This window comes from Xyrauchen texanus, chromosome 41, assembly GCF_025860055.1.
Source record: "Xyrauchen texanus isolate HMW12.3.18 chromosome 41, RBS_HiC_50CHRs, whole genome shotgun sequence".
Classification (NCBI taxonomy): Eukaryota; Metazoa; Chordata; class Actinopteri; order Cypriniformes; family Catostomidae; genus Xyrauchen; species Xyrauchen texanus.
In genome coordinates, this window is record NC_068316.1 from 21706034 (window position 1) to 21725813 (window position 19780).

The window sequence follows — 19780 nt, forward strand, 5'->3', positions numbered from 1 at the left end:
ATCCTCTGCATTACCTGTGGCAATAGCGAGACGGGAGGGAAGGCGTAAAGCGGGTGGTTGGGCCAGTCCTGGGCCAGCGGTCCTCGCTTTCAAGAAAAATACTGGGCAGTGAGAGTTCTCTTCTGGCGCTAAAGAGGTCTATCTCTGCTCTGCCGAATATACTCCATAACTTCTGGACTGTTTGAGCGTGCAGGGACCATTCCCCTGGGGAAATATTGTCTCTGGACAGTCTGTCTGGGCCGTCGTTCATGTGGCCTGGCACGTGCGTCGCCCTCAGCGAGCGCAGGTGGCACTGGGACCAACTCAGTATGCGTTTTGTCAGATGGAAGAGGTTCCTGGATCTGACACCGCCCTGACGGTTTAGATAGGATACCACAGATCTGTTGTCCGGACGGACCAGGACGTGGTGACCCTGAATGACCGGGAGGAAGCGCACGAGTGCGTACTCGACCGCTATCATTTCCAGACAATTTATGTTAAGGAGCTTTTCCTGAACTGACCATAGGCCAAAAACCGGAGAGCCCTCGCAGACCGCACCCCAACCCGTGTTGGACGCGTCTGTCGAGATGACTTTTCGGCGAGATACAGCTCCCATCGTCACTCCCCGCTGATACCATTCGGCCACTGCCCAAGGCTGCAGAGCTGAGATACAGGTCGCGCGCGCTGTGTAGATAAGAGAGCCGTCATCGCCATGGAGTCTAGTTCTATTCCAAGGAAGGAAATTGCCTGACTGGGCTGTAGTGAGCTCTTGGTCCAATTGACTGCAAGACCCAAACTGTTCAGATGACTGAGGAGAACTGTCCTGTGAGACAAAAGCTCCGTATGTGACTGTGCCAAAATCAGCCAATCGTCCAAATAGTTCAGAATTCGCAAGCCCTGACTCCGCAGGGGTGCGAGCGCCGCATCCATGCACTTCGTGAAAGTACGGGGTGCTAAAGACAGGCCGAACGGAAGGATGGTGTATTGATAAACCTGGCCGTCGAGGCGAATCTCAAGAATGGCCTGTGACGGGGATTTATCTGAATCTGAAAGTAGGCATCTTTCAGATCGAGAGAAATAAACCAGTCCCCTGGCACACATGCGCGAGGAGTTTTCCTGATTGTAAGCATTTTGAGCGGTCTTTTTGCGAGCACCTTGTTCAAAACCCTGAGATCTAATATTGGTCTGAGGCCACGGTCTTTCTTGGGGACAAGAAAATAACGGCTGTAAAACCCCAACTTCGCTCAGAGAAGGTGGCACTCTCTCTATGGCCCTTTTGCACAGAAGGTTTGCTATTTCTGAGCGAAGCATGCAGGCTGCTTCCGTGTTCACAGTAGTTTCGAGCCAGCTCTGAAGCGGGGAGGCGGCGATCGAACTGTAGCAAATAGCCCTGTTTTATTGTGCTTAACACCCATTTGGATATCCCTGGGATAGCTTTCCACGCTTTGAAGCGTAGCGCTAGAGGGTGAATGGCCAAGTCGCCCTGATTGCCGCACACAGCGAGCTGAACAGAATGTGTGAGCGCACTTACTGTGCTTATGCATGACTGCTCGCAGACAGCAGGGACAGGCTGTTCTGTGAGTGACTTCCCGATTGAGGTGAATGGGGAAAGAGTCACATCTGTGAAGTGATGCGCGAGCATAGTCACGGGCATGGGACTTACATACAGAGAGGTGTTTGCTGGCCGTGTGCCAGAGTGGGCAGAGAAGGGGCGCACGGATTCGTGGGCGCGCTTATTGACTCCAACACTCGAGCTGGCTGTGCCTGCTTTATGTGAGTGGGCTCTGATAGGGACACGGGAAGTGTAATGCTTGTGTGTAGGGGTGAACACTGGATTGTGGGCACATTTTCTACACATAAGGCATGTTTGCTTTTTCGGTGGTGCCGTCCACAAGAGAAAAAGAGGTGGCGTTAGTTCTTCCTCGACTCCGGCGCGGGTCCTGCTGGATTCCTGGGCCGAGGAGGAGGCTTGGGAGCCTGACCACTCCTCGCTGTCCGAAGCCATGATGGAACAGCAGCCCTTATCCTCCGCCTCGTCATCCGAGATGGCAACAGTGCGGCCGCTCGGCGGCAACTGCGGCGTCCCAGGAGGCGGGGAGGGTGAGCGAGGCTCGAGGAGAGGCTCCGGCGAGGTAGTCGCTTCTAACACCGGTTCCGGCAGCCTTTGGGAGCGGCGCTTCTTTCTCGTGGCGAAGCGAAAGCGGCGGCGGCTCCGGTTTTGAGTGCTCGAGTCCAGCCCGCGGGGTCGACATCGGAAGCTCCTCGCAGAGGTCGCATCCGCCCGTCAGCGAGGCGAGCTCTGCATGTTCCAGTCCCAGGCAGAAGCGCCAGATGAGGTGGCGGTCTCCGGCGCTGAGAGAGGCGGCATGAGCGCAGGTGGTGCGAGGCATCTTAAAAAGACGCTCGTTGCTCTTTTTGTGAAGTTCAGCTGAGGAACTTGCTTGCTCTAAAAGGATACGTCGCCGGATGGCGTAGCTTCGCAGGATGGCTGAAGGTGGCGAAGGCGGCCGGCTTCTTCGGCGCTGTCCAAGCTTGCTAGATGCCCCTCAAGCGGCGACGTGGCTTCTGCAGTTCAGAGATGCGAAGAGCTTCGCTGAATAGATGAAAATCAGGGTTCCAGCCTACGAACTTACGCTTATATGCACTCTAGCCACGCCCATTTTGGCGGGCTTTGATACAGTGACGGCGCTGGCCTGTCATTGGACATAAGTTCACTCAAGTTAGATCTATAGGCTGCAGCAGTTGCCGCAGAGCAACCTATGAGCTCGCTAGCTAGCCCGCTCAAGGTATGCAGTTGCTGCACTGCGTTGACAATGGATACAAAATTAAGGATAATTTTTTGGCTTCAATATCTCAGAAAAGATGAATCTTTCCCGTAGCGTAAGCTAGCTTACGCAATACGAGAGAACCTCTCGTAAGAGAACTACAGTTATAACAACACTGACACCCAAAGGCCCAAACCTTGACCTAATATGCACGGATGGTTTCATCGTCAGACTAGCGCACTACATGCCAAGCAATCAGTGTAGTTTAGCGAAGCATGTCAGGCATGAGAGCTTGTGCCAAAAGACGGTTTAGTGTTCTGGACCATAAAGCGCGGGAAAGTTATATGACGAGTTACGTAACGTGCCCGCATGCGGCTAGCGTGGGGTGGGGGTGGGTGGGGGGTGCACTTATTGACTACACATTGAGAAGCCATTTCGGGGATGTAAAGGCCAAAAGGCTTCAGGGCAAGTCACGACCACAGTCGACCCAGTCAGTCTCATGCTAACATTCTCGTGTCTAGATTGATGAAAGAGCTAACAGTAATGAAGCCAGATGACCACTGAAGTAATCAAGATTTTGATAAGCGCAAAGCTAGTGACCACTTTTTCTCTATGAGTGTCAATTTCTGCACCACTAGCGACACCAAATGAAATTGCAAAAATATTGACCGTTTTCAAACAAGTTTTTTAAACACCCTCCCCATCTGCAAATGGCTTGCCAAACAGATCATAATCAGATCAAACAGCAAAGTTTTGAAAGTGCCACAGAACCAAATCTACAAATGGCTTACATACAGAGGTTAACCAACCAGATTGAGCCTTAGTACTGCGGGAAGTACCGCAGCATGAAAACTTTAAATTCTCACACGTGAGACACGTTCAGACGTTAGAGTGGTGGTGGCGTAGTGGGCTAAAGCACATAAACATAATCAGAAGGTCACTGGTTCGATCCCCACAGCCACCACCATTGTGTCCTTGAGCAAGGCACTTAACTTCAGGTTGCTCTGAGGGGATTGTCCCTGTAATAAGTGCACTGTAATTCGCTTTGGATAAAAGCATCTGCCAAATGCATAAATGTAAATGTTCAAAATGAAAAAACATTGTGAACATTTATTATTTCATTTGTTAGCCATAATGGCAATGCATTTAATTAATGGTGTTAACCTGTGTTATAATTGACCAAGCTAGTTGGCATTGTTTGACCCGCTCATATATGTGTGTGTGTGTGTGTGTGTGTGTGTGTGTGTGTGTGTGTGTGTTTGTGTATGCTTATTTTGTTGTTTTTAAATAATTTTATTTAAAATTACAGCGGTTGGTGTGGAGTAGTTAAAAACTGAAGTTCTTTGAAAGAAACATGTGGACAGATAGCTCAGGGGCTGTTTGCTCATGCCATCCGTTACCGTCTTTTCCTACTAATCGAGCATCTTTACTTATTGTCTGTTTTGATAAATGTAGAACGTAAACTACATCCAGCAGATTCACAAAAGGCCCTTTTGCGCTGTGGCTGCTAATGACACCATCCTGTAAGATCATTGTTGGTAATTTGTTAATATTATACTGTGTTATTTTTTTTTACATGGTATTTAACTAATAATTGTTGCAACGATTTTGCCTTAAAAGGTAAAATATTTGGCGAGGTGCATAGGGCAGCAGCGTTCATGATTACATGATAAAGTTTATTATTCAACTTAATTACATTACACAGTAGCCTACAATAGTGTGAGTGTAGTTCACAATAGTGTGGAACATTATTGCTTTTTGTCACATTGTATTGCGCACGTTGCATCCGAGCAAACTGAGACAATGAGCCTGCGATGAGTGTAAATAATGAATATGATGTCTGAACAAGGTTTGTTCTCCTTGCTCCACTTTATTTCCAAATGTTCTACAGTTGCTGGTGTGTTTTTAGTTTTATTTTCATCACGCCTCGCATGCCTGTGACAGTGGGGGTTCCCTCAACGTCATTTTCCGGTGTTACGGTTTAACTGGGGCTGAGTTCTCAATAAACTTACTACATAATGTTGGCATCCATGTACAGATGAAAATAAGTGGTATAATTAGCTCGAAAGGCAAAATTAAGAAAAACAAAATCTTACTGAGGCAGCAGATTCGATCTGGTTAAAAAAGAATATAACCAGCACAACTTCACACAGCGATATCAGTTGAGCTATTAGGTGGTGATAACAGCAGCGAGCATCTTTATGTTCAAATAAGGTTTCTTTATTCGGTGTGAAATGTTGCACATTTTTAAGCAATGTTAACACCACGTTAACTTGCACTTACCGTTCACAGTGTGACGTCAACTTGCGCTTCCCGTTCACAAGGTGTCGTCATCTTGCTCTTCCCGTTCACAAGGTGTCGTCAACTTGTGCTTCCCGTTCACAAGGTGTCGTCAACTTGCGCTTCCCGTTCACAAGGTGTCGTCAACTTGCGCTTCCCGTTCACAAGGTGTCGTCAACTTGCGCTTCCCGTTCACAATGTGTCGTCAACTTGCGCTCCCCGTTCACAAGGTGTCGTCAACTTGCGCTTCCCGTTCACAAGGTGTCGTCAACTTTTGCGCTTCCCGTTCACAATGTGTCGTCAACTTGCGCTTCCCGTTCACAATGTGACGTCAACTTTTGCGCTTCCCGTTCACAAGGTGACGTCAACTTTTGCGCTTCTCGTTCACAATGTGACGTCAACTTTTGCGCTTCCCGGTCACAATGTGACGTCAACTTTTGCGCTTCCCGGTCACAATGTGACGTCAACTTTTTGCGCGAAAACGATCTCTCTCTCCCGCACGATCCCCTGCATTCAGACTTTAACACTCACGGAGGCATAATTAGCCTAATACGGGACTGGGTGCGTAGAATCATGACCCGGCCCCGCCCTCCGCCCTGCCACAATAATGAATAAAGCTCGTAACCTGCAGGTTTGAACTGCATAGCGTTTCTAGTCATCACATGTGTAGCGTAAAACTCAAACGAATGTATTGAGACAAATATTATACAAATAATGTGGTCACAGAACTAATTCATGTAATGGAAAAATTTGATTCTTTTTCAAATGCTGTATTTTATAATATTTCATTTAATAAGTATTCTGCTCCCATAAATAATGATTCTGTTAACTTTTTCTTTCGTTTTTATTACAGGGAGAATATAACATAAAATGGCACGATGGTATACATATTAATTCATTCGCATTTGATAATCCTGTTAAAAAATGGAAAATATGGGCTAGCCTATCGGCACATTAAAAGAAAGCACAGGTTTCGAGTCTTAACAGTTTTTGGAATTCACAATTGTTTGAATATGCAGTCTAATGATGCCCACTCATAACATCTGTGCATATGTATAGAAATACTCACAAATGATAATTCTCTAAAGAAATGTGAATGAATAAATGCAAACAAATAACTCTCCAATATGTATGTCCTTGTGAATGCTGAAGTTAAGCCTTTATCGTGCATCTCCATTGCTATGTTTCCCCAGAAAATAAATGTTGTGGTTTAAAGTGGTTCTTCTTTGTTCTCCTCTTTTTTTCTTTTTTTATGGTGGTTGGCAAAACAAGCTTAACTTGCCCTTACTGCCTCCAACTGAATGGTCGTTATGTTGGGAGGAAGAGCTCTGAGGCGTTCAGCTCTGGCCTGCTGAAAATCTATTGTTATAAAGCTAATGACACATTCACGCAGTGATCGTGCTGGTAGAAAGCCTATTCTGAATGGATACACACTGTAGTTGTCTCTACACATTAGTCAAGTCAAGTGGTTTTTATTGTCATTCAACCATATACAGTTAGTACAGTACACAGTGAAACGAGACAACGTTCCTCCAGGACCATGATGCTACATAAAACAACATAGGACAAACACAGAACCACATGAGACTACACAGACTAAATAACATACCAATATAAAGTGCACGCGCAAACATGTTCAAAAAGTACAGGACAGTACAATAATTTACTAAAAATGAACAGGACAATAGGCACAGTGAGAGACAGTGCAGTGCCGACCAGTACACAGTAGTGCAAAAAGATGACAGTTTCTAAAAATGCCAAAATGTAAACATAACATACTATGAGATAGTGTTCTATGCACATAGCAGTTATTGAGGTAGCAGCCAGGTAAGTGTAGGAGAAAGTAGTCAACAGTAAACTTTAAAAACATTGCACACTTCCCCTTTAAGATTATTCAACCATTTACTGTTACCCCAAACTTTTTTGTCCAATGTATTAAGGCGCTAGTTTGTAAAACTGTCCTGTGTGCGATTAAAAGAGGACCAGCTGTGATGTTTCCCAGGGGCTGCTCAGGTGTTTGTACACAGTGTGTTTGTGTGTGTTTAATTTGTTAGATCTTCACAGTTCAGAAAGCAGACTGAAATAGATACTGCAAATGCATGTACAGCACTTGATGGCTCCAGGATATTTAAAGCAATAGTTATACAAATTGTCATTTTGTACTCACTTTCATGATGTTCATATGATTTTCTTTCTTGTATCGAAAAAAAAAATCTGCAGAATGTTCATGCTGCTTTTTTCCATAAATGAAAGTCAATGGGGAAAGGTGTTGTCAAGCTCAGAGGACAAAACAGTACTTTAAAAGTGTCATTAAAGTAGTCTGTCTGCACTATACCAAGTCTTCTGAAGCAATACCATAATTTATGTTGTTGTATGCAAAAAAACTATTCTGATCTCAAATCTCATACACATAGGGCCCTATTTTAAGATGCAAGCGTTTAGTGCAGAACAATGCTTTAATTCATAAGTGCAAAGTCAATTGGCAGGGCCATGAAGTTTTGGTATTTTGGTGAAAGCATGCGCTAAGTATATTTTGTTTTGTATAAGTGGTTTTGGCAAAATTGCCCACACACTGTGTAAATGGGCATAGCAAAGTGCAATTTAATTCTGAGGTTCTTCTCCGGTTATTTAACAGTCTGCTTCCTATTATATTAATAATATAATTTCCCTCAAGAACCAGCGATACAAACAAAGACAGCACATTCATAAGTAGTTGGTAGTGTAAATGGACTGTACGCAATGAATTAGAAGAATGGAAAATGACGTTCTTTTGTGCATTAACTGTGTCCTTGATGAATGTCAGGCATTATCTATGACAGCGACACGCTCCTTTTATACGCAAAGAAAATGCGATACTCGTTCGAATTTGGATTTACGCTCTGTTAAATTAAAGAGAATGTAAGTATTATTAATAATTTTCATCTACTGACAGACAAATCATGGTTAGTATTAATAGTGATTGCATCGGCACACATTTCACTTCCACCGGTTTAGAAAATTTTAGTTTATTTAGTGAAACATGAAAAAATTAAATCAAAACTATTTCTTAAATGAAATGACACTTCAAACTAAATGAAAATATAATCAAAATAATGAAGTGGTCAAAAAAAATCATACCAAATACAAACAATTGTTTGATGTTGTGCACGGAAGTAGCGCATTGCGTACGGTCGAAGCACGTAGCGCTGCACTTTGAGCACTCACAAAAAATAGAGCCCATAGATTTAAATATAATGGAGCATCAACACATGATTCTGCAATTTTGACATTATGCGAAACGCCACTGGTTCTTGCGTATGACGTTGCCAATTAAAGTGCACCAAATTTTTATATGTGGACGTGCTAATGAAATTTAAGAGGTATGGTGGTGGGAAACATTTTCAGTGAATAACGACTTAAATTCAAAGTTTTTTCACACAAAACTATTGTATGGCTTCAGAAAACTTGGAATATAGCGCATGAGTCGTATGGACAACTTTTATTGTCCTTTAATGGTCATTTATTTTGTCATTATTGAACCTCGACAGCCAACATCCCCATTCACTTTAATTATGTGATAATACAATATCTGCCTAGACATCTCCTTTTGTGCTCCATGAAAGAGCAAAAATGTCATATGGTTTTGGAATGCATGAGAGCAAGTCAATTATGACAGAATATTCATTTTTTGATCAATTATTCTTTTAATGGTTTGAAGTAAACAACCCTGGATATACACAATGTCTGTGACTATTCAACTCCAATAAGACAGAAAGGCTAACATACCTAATCTCTGTGAAAATTCGTAGAACTTCTTTAGTTTGCCTACTAAAGGCACCACAGCAGACCATGCCTTGTCTTGTAATGCCTCTTCATTGGGATTCTGGATTGCCTGAAAAAACAAACACAAAATATTAATAATACAACATCTGGCAAGATATAAATGGGACATATTTTGAGACGCAGTGAGGTTATGTTAGAAATGAGTATGTGGTATGAGGTTTTTAAATGATGCCTTTTTTGTTGAAGGGTTGCAATTTGTGGATGTAATTTATATCAAATCTAAATACACAAGAGGTTTTAGGTTTATTCATTATTAATATTTTCTACGTTGACACTGGTCAAAACATCTAATTATTGTTTTTCTCTCTTTTCCTTAGTGTTTAGTTTTCAAATACATGTGGCTCGTTTAATATTTACTTAGAGTGCTGACATAAAAAGCAAGGACTAAAATAAGGAATAAAAGAAAACATTCACTTTCATTCCACAGAGGACGCCTGTCCATGGCAACTGTATCTTTATAGCAACAGTATCCATGGCAACAAGGGCATCTATCACACAGACACTCACTCATAGTGAGGCGTGATTGAGCAGAGCTAAAAAATTTCAATCATGCACGCATGAGATGTGAGATTTTCAAAGCCACCAACACTGCTCCTTGCTAAACTCATTTTTTGAATACTATATGTGTATTGAGAGAGTCAATGACACATTAGGAGACAATTATAAACCACTTTGCATGTACAACAGAATATTTGCAGGGCTACATAGTTTTGACAAAACTTACTATTATCACACACAGCCTTTTTATAAGGTGTTACAAACTGCTTCTCTTGGGGTAGGATTTTGACAGAGGGTAAGATTTGGCATGACAGCGGCAATCTGCGTTTTTGACAATAAACCTTTATCCTTAATCTGGATTAATTTCTCGAGTTACGAATAACTTAACTGTGCAGCCCCTAACTTAACTTGTGCATACATATGAGTCAAACACTAGTAGATCTCTCCTTATTCATTTAAGAGTGTGCGTGCACCTCTCGTATCTCTTGCCCGGCGCCTTTATACGCCTGTAATTCGTCAAGTACTCCCCGTGCATCCTTCAGGACCACATCCACCTCTTCCCACGTCTCCTGCTCTGCGTCTGTCGGCTGGGCATCTGGAGAAAGAGTGAGAGAAAAATAGAAAATAAATGGAACAGTCTATAAAGTCTTCAATCAAAAGGTCTTTCAAGGTCACAGTTCATCACTGTCTGACACATGAATAGGATGTATACTCCATATATGCAACTCATGGCCATGGATTAGAGCTTTACACCTCAGCGAACGAGGCACAGATCAAAATGAAGGAAAGAACAAAGAAACCTTTGAACTTACTGACACTTCAAGTACTACATTCAAGATATACTGTAGTATGAACTTGAACTTTGATATATACAATCCAAAAGGAACATTACCAAGTGTTGGTCTCACTGAGGTGGTTACAAAGTTTTTGAGACAAACCTCCACAGCTGAGTCCGTTTTCATATGTTTAAAAGGCAAAGTTTGGAATTTTAAATGGTGGAAACTTCAGTTCCACATCTAAAGAGAAACCTCAATGAGACACTGCCAGCTTTTAACTACAGCTGGCTTCAAGTACATTTTAAGAAATGAAGGGCCACCTCCTTTCCCTAAGCACTCAAATTCTACATATTAAGAATGCTAAGATCTTTTTGCTTGTACGTTCTTGATACAGTAGGTTCTGTTCCTGTGATCTATATATGTTTTGTTGCTCTTGCAGTCCCTCACTCTCCTTCCTTCTCTATATATTACATAACCTCTGAGATGACACTATAGTAATTGTTCCTATAGGAGACCGACTGATGATCCATGAATTCGCCAATGGTTTGGTACTGCCTCCATATGGCCCCCTGTCTTTATTCAATAGAAGTGCTATGCGACTAAGCATGGAGCCAAACACTGTTGGGGTGGAGATGTTCTGTGGGCAAGTGTAATAAAAGCATGGAAACTCTTGTTTTCCACTCTCTCAACACTGTATAATTTTCTTTGGTTTGTTCACCTTCCTTCACTTTGGAGTGAACCTTTGACACAAACAAATGAGGTGGTAGCAGTTTGCATGCAGCTCATGAACTAGTCTCCAAGGAAAGGGAGTTTAAGATCCTATCGACCCCAAAACTTGAGATATAGACCACTGGTGCAACCAAGGGGATCTGATATTTTATATTGTGACAAGGCAACTTGACTTATGCCAAGTCTCCCAGAAACCAACTTCATGGCAAAGTGCAAAAAACATACCAAGAAGGGCATTAGACATATTTGATATCAGCTGCTGAAGTAGTGCATTTTGAGGGAACGTTTGAGAATAGAGGCTTGTTTACAGATAAACTCAAGATAAATGAATAAAGATGAGGAAATATCTTACTTTCAAAATCAAGGAAAAAGTTGGGCTCCTGCTCAAGGTCTGTGCATGTCAAAACTTTAAGGAGGTTCCCCATGACAATGTACCTAAAGAGAGAGAGAAAGAGATGGAGTGAATTAAAAAGACATAACTTGTACAGAAAGTAAATTGCAAAAAGTCTGATGTGTTGGCGATTCTTGCAATTTTGACAGTGAGATCTAAGTGAGATGGTGCGAAACGGGAGTAAAACTCAGCAGGAACTTGGCAATACGAAATGATGGTGATATCTGTGTTGCGATTCTTTGTGTTTAGTATGTTGTGACTCAAAATTGGGATCTTTTCCCCACTTTTTTCACAATCATCTTCACTGGACTTTGGTGCTTTGCACAACAAGTGCTGAAATTCCTGAATTACGTCATCGTAGAGCCATAGAAGTAGCATAGAGTACAAGATCATCAATGTTAGTAAAAACATCAAGCAAGGGAATAACGTACCCTGGCTCCAGCATATTTATCATTACAGGAAAACCCTTGCAGATTAGATGTACGAATTATCTTTATGGACATCCTAAGAAATGAAACATGTTATAGAATTGTATTCTTCGCTCGCTTTGAGTTTGCATTTTGGTTGGATAGAAATAATTGAGTGTTGACGTAATGCTAGCTTTTGGATTAGCGTAAATTGAGGTCTTGACATTATTGTTTTTATGTGAATGAATAAGGTACATTTCTAGTTTCAACACTAATTGTTCTTCAGTGCTTTGTTTTACTGGTCAAGAAAAACTAGCCTCATATTATGTGACCCACAATTGGTTTTCAAACATTGAATATTGGTAAATTATAACAACTTAAGCATAAAGCTACATATCTCTAGAATCTACCCATTTAGTGCCTTAAAAATTAAGATAGAAAAGAAAAGTTTGTTCTGAATCAAAATATAAAATTATATTAAGGATACTTCGAAATATACATTTTCCCCCACCTCTAGTATTAAAGGATGGTTAAAGTTCCCTACTCTGATTCTGTCATGCAACAATCTCCCCTTTTATCAAGTAACCATTGCCCTTCCAACCATCAGTTGATGCTCCTTCCCCTTACCCAACAGCTTCCACTCTCCAGATGCAGTGGTTTGCCTGTACAGGGCCCTGAGCCAACCAGATGTCACTACTGTGACCCCCCCTACCCAGCACACACTCAGAGTTACGGGAATCCCAGCGCTTTGGTGGCCAGTGCCAACCATGCATTTCATACCTACTGCTCACGTTCAGTTCCCTATTGAGGGGCCCTTAGGCTTTCAAAGTCAAGATTTAGGAAGTAGACCACAGTGTTTTTACAACAGCATTCTAAAAAGCATGAATACTCTTGGGATAACGGTGTCTACTGTGAATTTTTGCTTGTACATTTAGGAGTTCAGTCAGTAAATAAAATTAGAGTCATCGGTACAGAAACAAGGCCTGGCCAAACACTCCTTCAACAATTGTAAACTCAAATTCAGAAGATGTAGACCTTCTTGTTGTTTAATATAAAAAAACAAAAAATAAAACATGATATTCCTTGCTCTTTTAAAAATAAAATAGTTTGATGTACTGTACACTTATCCCAAGGCAAGAAATACACTCAACACAATTGCGCAAATGAAGACGTGAATGCTTGGCCAATGCATTGAAATTACGTGGTCCTGTTGTACATATTAACATTAATTCTAGAATTACTGTGGTGGTAACCTCAGTAGTGGAGTGGCTATACGAGTTGCACTTTACAAAAGTGATTAGTCAACTGAAATTGTACCAGTCCGATTTTTGAGAAGTCAGACTACCAGACCTACATAATGAGAGCTTCGTCCAGCATGTCTATGCGTTTATCGGACCACAACTGGCATAACTATTCTGTGCATGCTCCAAAACAAAGAGGAGCAATGTGCATTTGATATTCTTCCTTCAATTATCCAATAACAGACTGTGTCATGTACTGTATACTTCAAACGACACATACAACTCAACAACACCCAATTACGCAAAAACCCGTTGTAGCTCGATTACAACTGTGCATGTAAATGTACAAAGTGTGAACTACGGCAGTCCCCAGCGTGCAGAGATTAGCAAATCAGAACATAATAATGTACATATAGAAGTCTTAAAGGTAAAGTAGCCAAAACAGCCTGTTTAACGAATAATTTTGTTGCAAGGAACCTTAACATAAACTACTGTTTATGCAAGTGGACTTAAAATGTAACAAAAATGTAGAGTACGTCTCATTTTAGCAATACTAAATACTAACTTTAGGTTATTAAAAACTGCATTGCTGTGAGAAAATAAGCTATAAAGGGAAGATTCTAAGAAATTAAAAACACAGTCTTCCCACAATACCAGAGCCCTCTGAAACAGCCACCTGGCTTATAACCAGATAAACCCCGCAAACTGATGAGAACAAGTCTCCACCTGTATTCGGAAAATGATATTTTCTGTATTAATGCTGTTTTTACCAAGAACTCAAAATCCTTTAGAACGAGAGCGATAAAAACATAAAAGACAGAGAAAGAGACCTTCCAAAGGTTCCCATACTAACGCAACAGTAATCATATCATCACTCGCACAGGTCTCACAGTGTCTATACCAGGTTGGGAAGATTAAAAAGCTAAACACCCACACAGTTTATCTAAAACAACCCCAGATATACACAATGTCTGTGACTATTCAATATTTCTTTGACAGTCTTTCCTAAAGGTAGCTATATCGTACAAAAAGACTGAAAGACACATCAAAGGGCCGGCTTGTTTACTTTTAGCTTGTAAAAAGAGATGAAAGAAAAGGGAGGATACAAACAAGAGGGAAAGGGTCAATCTAGGCCACAAAAACATCAGCGTATTACCCATGATTCCTGCACTCGTATGAGCATGCAGACAGGCTAGATGTAGGTCACAGACGAGTGTGTGTGTGTACATGTGGTTGAATGAGTGTTATATAATCATAGCTGATGGTATGACAGGACACTCCTAAAGGAGATGCAAATCTAGAAAGCACAGGGGTAAACAGTCAAGCCTACGCTCCTGCCATTACAATGAGTATGACAGCCGCCTAAATTTGCAGGTGCACTTGAATGCGAAATTGCATGCTTGTAGTATAAATAAGTAGATCACTACATGTTTTGGAGTGAATAATGCTGGCAACTGGTTAATGTAACTGGTATTCAGTGTTGGGGAGTAATACCTAAAAGTACTGATGCTACTAACTTGACTAATAATTACATTATTCAGTACTGTAGGCCAGCTGTTTTCTATACACTATAGCTTTTCCAATAACAAGCTACTTTTTCCAATGATTAATGGAGTAGAGTGATAAACATGCTTTTTTTATACATTGAGTGATTACATGTGCACTAATACGCTGATACCTACCAAAAATCTGCTTTTTTGAAAAATTGCCCAATACAAGAAAACTGCGTTTATATAAAATTTTAAATAATCAAAATATTCTCTGCTTTTGACGTCAAATTGTAAATAGTTATGTGGACATTCGATAAGCCAGTAAGAATGCTGGTAGAGGGGTTTACATGCAGAGTGAAATCAGGATGCTGAGCAAAATCTATGTTTGCAGATTGATTCATGCTTAAACCATTTATGACTTTACCTCAATAAAGGAAAACTGTTTAAGGCATCAATTACCTTACACCAGGGGTGCCCAATAAGTTGATCGCAATCTACCAGTCGATCGCAAAGGCAATGCTGGTAGATCGCACAAAATGTAAATGTACTTTCGTACATTTTTATAAATCTTTTAGTTTCTGTCTGACTTGCACTTGACGAGAAAAATATTGACCAGGCGAGGTTTTGTTTATTCAGTTGCCATGGCAACTAGGTTTGCGCATACGCGGCTTCCAAGGACTTCTGAGAACAGAGTGCGAAATTGCGATGCTACTGCCCGAATTAGGCAAAACTGTCTGATTCCTTTGAGTGTAAGTCATCAGAATAAGGTAAATGCCCTGGCTATTGTAATCTATTGTGCTGTAGGTGTTTTGGGTTTAGTTTTAAAACTGAATGATATCAACATCGAACATTTATTACATATTTTTTTATTAATTAGAAGATGAATTCCATGTAGGGATACATGCAGTAGTCCCAACAAGCATTTTCTTATTTTAAATGAAACTGTTTTTTTTAGTTGGTAGATCTTATTGAGTTGGTCATTTAAAAGTAGATCATCACACAAAAAAGTGTGGGTACCCCTGCCTTACACAATGTCTCCTTATTAAGCATAATCGGTGTAAGATCTTGCATGTAAAAGTACTCTTTTTGCACACGTGCAGCTTTACAGCCAGCAAACCGAAGTAAAACGTAAACATGCTCGCCTAAAACATCCATTCTATTTCATATGAAGCATTGGCAAGTACAATTAATTTTACTCAATCAGTCTGTTCAAATGATTCATTTAAATAAACTGATAAAAAACATGAAAAAAAGATTTCTTCTTTGATTCTTTTGCAGCATTGTACATATATGTTGCAATTCACCAAAACATTAAACTGTATTCTCTAGTATTATTGACTGTTTTTGGTGTAAATGTATCTATTAAAATGCAGTTTAATGCATTTACCTTCACTGAGATCTTTGTATTTGTGCCAGATAAATACTCTGATTGCTCAAACAATAAATATATAAATAAACAAATAAAATGATTTAATCAGAAAGTTAGCAATCAGAGTACTAGTTATTACAAGCCCTGCTGCTTGAAGAGTAGCTAAATACATTTTCAAAAGGTAGCTTGTCTGAAGTTGAACTTAGGGCTAGGTATTGACACGTTTCCCGATTCGATTTAAAACCTTTTAATTCGATTCTGCTTTTGATTAAATTCCAAATCATCGGGTCTATTTCAGTTATTTTTCATTAACTTATGAAAAACAATATTTCTAATTGCTGTTAAATATACATGTGACCTTCTAACTTGGTACATTATGAAAATATTAACTTTACAAATTTAATTATTTCATTCGTTTTTCATCATTTTGGTTACATTATAGGTTATTAAAAATTACAATATTTCATATATTCTATCTCTGAATATGAGGTCTTGAATTTTTTGTTTTGTTACAGGTTTAATGTATACATGCATAATTGGTACTATTTACAACCATGTATGTTGATATGTAGAACAAGTGTTAAATTGGTACTGTCTCTTTAAGAATAGTGGCAGTTAAGCAAGCATCTCACAAAAGTGTTTTGTTGAATGCACATTAACAAGAGTGGAGTCCATTGGCTTCTATACCGCTGTTGTGAAATGTGTGATTACTATTAAATGTTTCCAATTTTGTTGTTTATGATAACTGTAAAGAACAAAGAGGGTATTCATATATACAATATTTAATGACAAATTAATTGTGTGGATCTCGTATTTGGATACTCAACATGCAGCGAAAGGATCTTGGTGCTAAGCTTCTTCACCACTATTCTACTTAATCACTGGCGAGTGAAATCTTAACATTAACAGTTAAGATAATCACAGACATTTTTAGTAACGTAGTGTAAAATATGGTCGCATATGTGTCTAATTTACTTACATTGCACATAAATTAAAGAGCTCATCTTGGGATTTAAAGAATCGATATTGGGATCGTTCAAATGAACATAGTGATTGAAACTGTAGGAGGTCTAACTACATTAATAATGTAGATTCCTCAACATTGGATGACAGTTGGTTTAAGTAACTAGTCAGTATGTATGCCTGGACTGAAAACTCAGAAGAAGAGAGATGGACTGGGAAGGTAACATAATTGCAGTGACAGAACACAGGCTGCTGACAGGTAGAATGTTTAGATGTGAAAGGGGAAGACAGGTAAACCGCAAGACAAAAAGAGTGAGTTTCTGGACGTTAAGGCAAAGAGACACTGGGAGACTTGACCAGGTGTGATGCAGGTAGGGTTATTGACAGGTAAGCCTTTAAGCTGGCAAAGTCTATGTGTGTGTGTGTGTGTGTGTGTGTGCATCTTGAACAGGAACAGGGGAGTTGCTGACAGTAAAGTGCTGATGAAAAGCGTTCTAAGTTCTAACACATACTAAGAGAGCAAAGACCTTGGCGAGCTCTAACACACACTAACCTAATCAGACAATCACACTTTCCAAGCTAGACAAACAGTGAGGGTCAGTGACAGGTTAAAGCCATGCTAAGGATCATGTTTAGATCAGGGTTTAGAGGTCAAGATCAGTGGCATGAGTTGATGATTGCTCTCATGCAAACAGCTGGAGATAGACAAGGCTGTGTAAAATAACAGATTTATTTGACTTGTTTTTAAAGGTTTGGCCTTTAATCGTAAAGGGAGTGCACTTTAGCACCTCTCTCTCTTCTGACTGCTGTTATCCATCTTTCACTAATTTTTTGCTCTTTTGGAAAGCGGTGGAAATGTAATGCTCTTTTAGCAAATGGAAAATCAAAAATAGTTGGTGACTGTAGCAAATATTTACCTCTATATAAGCTTACTGTGCTATAGATGAAATTACTGTGACGTCACATAGCAAGCAAAAGTGCATCTGGATTCTTTTGAGCAGTACATTTTAGCAGCCGTTAGTGATTATTTTGTGCGATGGCTCTGTGAAAAGTTCAAACCTACCAAACAGCTGCTAATGGGTCTTATTAGAGCAGATACGATCCCAATGAACATCATAATTATTATATGTAAAATCCTGAGTTTGATCCACTAATCCTGATGGGAATGTATATAAGTCAAAATCGCTAATAATAATAATTTCTTTCTAATCAAATCTTTACTGTATTCACATTGTACCTGTCCACTTTGCACCTGTTTTTGTCCACTTTGTGATAGGGTCTCAAACCACAATTTATCATTATAATTTTTTGGAACTTAAATTTAATATTATAATAATACTATATTGGTTATTATTAATTACTATTATTATTATTATTATTATTATTATTATACAATAGTAATATATTTCTAAAATACAATCTTAACTTGCAGGGGACATTCCTATGCAGTCCAGTTAACCTTGTTCCAAGTCAACCAAAGTGTTCTCTCTTAAGATTCTATTTTGGCGGGAAAATGCAAGACATGTTTCTATGTGTAGCTGAATTCAAAACAGTAGTATAATGTGCTCCTGATTTTAACATATCATTCTCTCTCCACTAATGCCCAGTGCCATCCCTTAAAAAAAAACAAGAGTTCCTGGCATACTTGCGGCATATTGTCCATTGTTGCCAAAGGTTTGCTGCAGGTTGACAACTACTGGTAAAGAGCTGCGAACTAACATTTGCAGTGAATCACAAGCTCATTTGCGTGTGAAAATAATAAGTAAGGGATGGGTTGTATTATTTCTATCATGCAGCAGCCAAAATGTTTATGCAAAAGTGAAATTAAAGTGAATCTGGAACACTTTAAATCAGGGACTTAACATTCTGAAATGCAAAACATTTAGTTTTGAGCAAAAACTGTATTTTTTCATTCCGGTTCAAAGGTTCTGCAGACTCCTTTCCAAATGGTTGCTGGTTAGAACAAAATAAAAGAACAGCTAATAATGTTCTTTTTAAAATGGCAGTACTCTACGCAACATTGTGGGTGAAATACCAATTGCAGCATTGCCAGATCTTACAAGAGAAACAAGCAATCTGGTCTGGAAAAACAAGCTCAATATAAGCCACTTGCCTCAAAATAAATGAAAAATTTGTGATTTATCACAATAGAAATCATAACAAGCATACAGTTAATTAACAGTTAAGTAAAATTTAAAAGATCTGCTTCCGATTCAAAACACGACAGCATCATATCTGTATTAATGCATGATGTCTAACAATAATTCAGTGAAGACTGGTAAACAACTGAGAAAAGTACTTTTTATATCTAATAATGGTTTGTAGTAATTGTACATAGTTGTTAAACAACATACACAACAAACAATTAGGCAAAGAAATGTGTGATGCAGCAGTTTTCTTCTAAATCAAAGCATGTTTAATAAAGTGGTGTAGTTGAACGCTCTGAAAACACTGTAGTAACACAACAACCCAATACAGACTGGGCAGAGCTGAGGACATAACGACTCGGTTACTAACATAACCTCGGTTCCCTGAGAGAGGGAACGACTATTGCGTAAGTAGCTTACGCTATGGGAAAACTCCGTTACTCGAGAAATATTGAAGTCTTTATGTAAAACGCATTGCAGCTGCACAGCAGACAGTGATGAGCGAGGCAGCTCGGTCATTGGCTGTGCTGCGGCAACTGCTCGAACCAATGACGGGGCGATTTAGAACGCGCCACCAATGGGGCGCGCCCGCTTCAGCGCTCATAGCCTGCTGAAATTAGCATATGAGGGCTATATAATGAGCATCCCGTCATTCCGGTTCTTTAGGTTCAATCGACTGAAGCTGACTGACCAAGCACAGGCACGGCAGCTTACGCAATAGTCGTTCCTCTCTCAGGGAACCGAGGTTACGTTAGTAACCGAGTCGCTCCCTTATCGAGAGGTCTCTCCTATTGCGTAAGTAGCTTACGCTATGGGAACCCCATGTAAAACGCCGTGCGTGCTGACTTCGCTGTATAAAGCCAGAGGCAGGTGCCTGAGCCTTAAAGCAAAGTGATTATTCCACAAGCCGGCCAGAGGCGAGC

At 40.2% G+C, this 19780-nt stretch overlaps 1 protein-coding gene across 3 annotated transcripts in view; it reads right to left on the reverse strand.

Annotated features, from left to right (window-relative positions):
- Positions 1–19780, reverse strand: part of fam49bb (family with sequence similarity 49 member Bb) — an 84501-nt gene that overhangs the window by 17647 nt on the left and 47074 nt on the right. For all 3 annotated transcript variants that reach the window (XM_052114344.1, XM_052114343.1, XM_052114342.1), the window contains 3 exons: positions 11202–11284; positions 9818–9939; positions 8790–8895 (listed from right to left, as the gene is read on the reverse strand). In XM_052114344.1, the coding sequence (XP_051970304.1) occupies positions 8790–8895; positions 9818–9939; positions 11202–11274 (301 nt within the window). In that variant the 5' untranslated portion in view covers positions 11275–11284. The remainder of the gene's footprint in view (positions 1–8789; positions 8896–9817; positions 9940–11201; positions 11285–19780) is intronic.